A 4,377-nucleotide genomic window follows, 5' to 3' on the forward strand; every position below is an offset into this window, starting at 1 on the left:
AAAAAAAAAAAAAAAAAAAGAATTAGAAAAGACAAAATTCTTGATTGGCAGAAAAGCACAAAAGATGATGTGAAAAATCTTACAGTGTTATAATTTAGTACAGAGCGTTCATTCCTTGGGAGTGCTGCACCTAACTCATTTTGAAAATTGTTGCTATAATATATGTTTTCATAGGCTTTGAGTCAAAATAGGAACATTTGGAATTAGAGGCCGTTATAAAGTCCACTGTTTCCTGTAATCAAGATTGAAATACCCATAATGATAGTTATGGTTTCTTTTTTTCACAAAGCTCATTGTAATGAAATAAATGAAGATATTGACTGTGAAGTTTCAGTATTCTGGAAGGAAGGTTTTGTGGCTCTTCAAGCTGCCATTAATGCTGCTATTATAGAAGTGAGTACAAAATATCCAATGCAAACTAATGCTAGAGGTGTCAAAAGTTTCATGGGAGAAAATATAAACAGCCCTGTTCTTTCATTTTCTCATTTGTGTCTTTACAACAACGCTTTCTAAAGTTGCTACATGTCGTGATAGGGATACGGACACAAATAGAGAAAAATTATCTCCATCGGGGACTCAACATTGTCAGGAAGCCAGGCACATAACAAGAAAATTATTAGAACAGAAGTAGGCTTTCATGGAAGTGTAAATAAAGTCCTTGTAAGTAAATAAGCAAAAGCTTCTCAGCCTTGAATGCCATGGAAGAATTCCTAATTGAAATAACACTTAAACTTGAGGCTTGAGGTCAGGGGTTTACTAAATATATAAGGCCAGAAGAGGTATTTCCAGCAAACCATGTTAGGCAGGGAGGTGATAAAACACATAGTGAAATCTGGAAACCGTGAGTAGCTCAGATGCCTGGACGCTAAGCTCCCAGTGGGCCAAGGGCATGACATAAAGGTGGAAATTTAGGCTAGCATCAGATCCCAACAGACCAATTATACACACATAGGAAAAGAGATGACTAAAAGGAAACAGAGCCTGTCATTCATTAATATTCAAATTTTATTTATTATTCTCTTACTTCAGGTGACAACAAATCATTCAGCGATGGAGGAATTGATGTCAGTTACTGGAAAAAATATGAAGATACATTCCTTCATTGGTCAAGCAGGGATTATAACTGACCTTTTTATTTTCATCTGCATTATTTCCTTTTCCCCGTTCACCTACTATGCATCTATTAATATTGCAAGAGAGAGGAAAAGGATGAAGGGCTTCATGACAATGATGGGTCTTCGAGATTCAGCATTCTGGTGAGACGAATGTCGCACAAATAAATGAATGGAAGAATTCAGGGAAAGTGGGCATCTTCAAAGCATCTTTATGAAACCTAATGATTTTTTTTTTTTTTTTACTTTTTCTTTTATCGCCATGAATGGAATAAATTGTCCTTGGCATAAGGTTTGCCAGGCTGAGGGTGGATGTTACTATGCTTCTTTGAGTGAAGAAAGAACATCAGATTTGGGTTTGCTGGGTGATTGTGAAGCAGGAATAATGGGGGGTGGCCATGGAGTCTACTGGTAAGAAGGTGGGAGAAAAGGTTACATGGGTGTCTGTGCCAGATAGAGGTGGAATTCAAGCAAGGACAGGACTGAAAGGGAAAAAAAGAGGCCCAGGATCAGTAAGTAGCTCCTTTGAGACTGGAAAACACGACGGGTGTATCTGAGGAAATGAGCTGGCAGAATAGGATGGTGAATCGAGGCTGGGTAGTTTGAATTTAAAATGTCAGAGGTTGAGTAATTCCAAGAATGAACAAGTTTCTGCGTGAGAACTTGTGAATAATTGACTGAAAAGACATAGTGGTACGGTTTGTAGGGAGGAGGAAATGAAATAACAGAGAAGCTGAGGAGGAAGGTGGATTGTGCAGATGGCAACAAATTAAAAGCCTGGAAGAGTTCCTTTCCATATTAAATCCTATAAACTCTATACTTGGTCTGTTGGGAGCAGGGTACTGAACAACAGCACTGAATTCTGCTCCATCTAGAGGACAGTGGCTTGGAAATACCTACGTAAAAAGAGGGGATTATATAGCAGAACATCATGTACACCATAAGAATATACAATTTTTACTTGTCAATGAAAAAGAAAACAAATTTTTTAAATTAGGGGATTTAAAAAATCTTTTAAATCAATATTGACTTCTTTACTGAATTAATATTGGAAGGAAATAAAGCAGAGCAGTGAAATCTCAACCTCCAGAGCCAGAATGCCTGGATATTAAAAATGGTTACTTAACATTCCTGTTCATTAGGTTATCTCGCTACAAAATGAGAAAAATATTTACTGAGTGTTCTAGGATATGTAAATACAAGGCAAAAGCTTTGGGCAGAATTCTTTAGGTACTAGGAATATTCTTTTTTCTAACATTTATTCCAGAGATACACACACACACATCATTGTGATAAAAAGGAAAAATAAGGTTTTCAGTCTGATAGATTTTGGCTCAAACATATTGTCTGCAGCATTTTACTCTGTGACCTTGGGAAAACTCCCTAACCACTCTATAATTCCTTTATTCCTCTGGACAATAACAGTATTTCCTCATAGGGCTATTGTAAGAATCAAATGATTTAATATTTGCAAAGTTCTTAAACGTTCCCCAACATATAATAATTGCTATATGTGTCAGCTATTATTTTGTTGGCTTTTCAGCTGTTTTTTAAAGTTTTTTTACTTGTTATTGTTTTATTACTGTTTTCAATGAATATTGTAAAACAAGATAAAGAAATTGATGAGGAAAGGAAACTATTCTGAGACAAAAGAAATGGGATTATTTTTTAGCATCCTATCTTAATAGAAAATGAATGAAATTAAAGGCAACTATGTCGATTACTTGGTGTACCCATCCTGAGAAAGGTGAAAACAGCTTTTGGAAAAAGAGGTGACAGAAGTACACATAAGGAAGAATTTCTTACCTCTAAGGAAATGTGTGAAGTTTTTTACAACACAGAGTTCCCAGAGAGGAGAAAAGGATCTGAGATTCATTGAGGAGCTGCCATGAACCAAGACAGTGTCCTAATTAACATCACCTTGTTGAGTCCTCACCGTCAAGTTCTTCCTATTGTCAAGAGAAATAAAGAAATCATACAGTGGCTAGGGATTGTTCCCAAGGTCACGAGTAAACTGCTACGGACAAAATGTCTGAACCAAAATCTACCAGACTGAAAACCTAATTTTTCCTTTTTTTTTTTTCACAATGATGTATATGTGTATTTCTGGAATAAATGTTAGGGAAAAAAATTCCCAGTTCCTAAAGAATTCTGCCCAAAACTTTTGCCTTGTATTTACATATCCTAGAACGCTCAATAAATATCTGCTAAACGAATGTACGAATGAATGAAAAAATTGTGTTAGAGTCATGTCAGTTTCTCTTTTTTCAACTGAACAAGAAATACTAAAAACATTTTGTTTCCACATTAGGCTTTCCTGGGGTTTGCTCTATGCTGGTTTCATCTCCATTATGGCCTTTTTCTTGGCACTTGTTATAAAATCAGTCCAGTTTGTCATTCTGACTGGCTTCATGGTGGTCTTCACCCTCTTTCTCCTGTATGGATTGTCTTTGGTGAGTTGGTGAATTAAATTTCTCTCCATTCAAATCTTAGTCTAACAATGAAGTGTTGGTTTCCCATTAGATGATGACTCAACACACCTCTTTTCTGTCTGCTCTGTTTGCATGTGAAACTCTATAGGCAGGTACAATTTAATTTGTGGTGTTCTGTAACAAACGATAGAAATGATCCCTGAAAGTTCGGTGTCTGTGGTGTTTTGTAATGCCAATTTTTAGTACAATGTGCAGAACATAGTTTTGCATGTTATACACAAAATAATAGTATAACTAAAATGTTGTATATTGAATACCTTATTTTTTATGCTATTAATAATTCTTAGAGAAACATAAAGCAACTAGGTCTTTTCTCATTTCAGATAGCTTTGGCTTTCTTAATGAGCGTCTTGGTAAAAAAATCTTTCCTCACCAGCCTGGCCGTGTTCCTTCTCACTGTCTTTTTGGGGAGTCTGGGATTCACAGCATTGTACAGATATCTTCCTGAGTCCGTGGAGTGGATTTTAAGTTTTCTTAGCCCCTTTGCCTTCATGCTTGGAATGGCCCAGGTGAGAAGCTGTCTCGTTGTATATTAATGACATGTCTGAGACATTTTCCCTGTCTGGAATTCAGTAGTCTGTAGTCAGTCATGTTCATGTTCAGCATTGTAAGGTTTAAAACCCTAGTGAAGAATCTTGTGAGGTTGCGAAGATGAACTTTTAAAAGCTTTGAAAGTATTTAGCCCAGCAAAATAAGCCATGTAGAAAGTGGAAAAAAAATGGAGGATCAATATGTAATTCTATAAAACAAAATAACATGCTGTCTTAAGCTAT

General features: G+C 36.1%; 1 protein-coding gene across 1 annotated transcript; it reads left to right on the forward strand.

The window, feature by feature from the left end:
* Positions 1-289: 289 nt before the first annotated feature.
* LOC103583682 (ATP-binding cassette sub-family A member 8-like) lies at positions 290-4,207 on the forward strand (the record flags this gene model as incomplete). The annotated part of the gene is made up of 4 exons (XM_008564941.1): positions 290-393; positions 1,030-1,256; positions 3,424-3,565; positions 3,928-4,207. Coding segments are annotated over 4 exons (686 nt in total), but the record flags the coding sequence as incomplete, so codon positions are not given.
* Positions 4,208-4,377: the final 170 nt, after the last annotated feature.

This window comes from Galeopterus variegatus, unplaced genomic scaffold (genome assembly GCF_000696425.1).
Source record: "Galeopterus variegatus unplaced genomic scaffold, G_variegatus-3.0.2 Scaffold25804, whole genome shotgun sequence".
Lineage (NCBI taxonomy): Eukaryota > Metazoa > Chordata > Mammalia > Dermoptera > Cynocephalidae > Galeopterus > Galeopterus variegatus.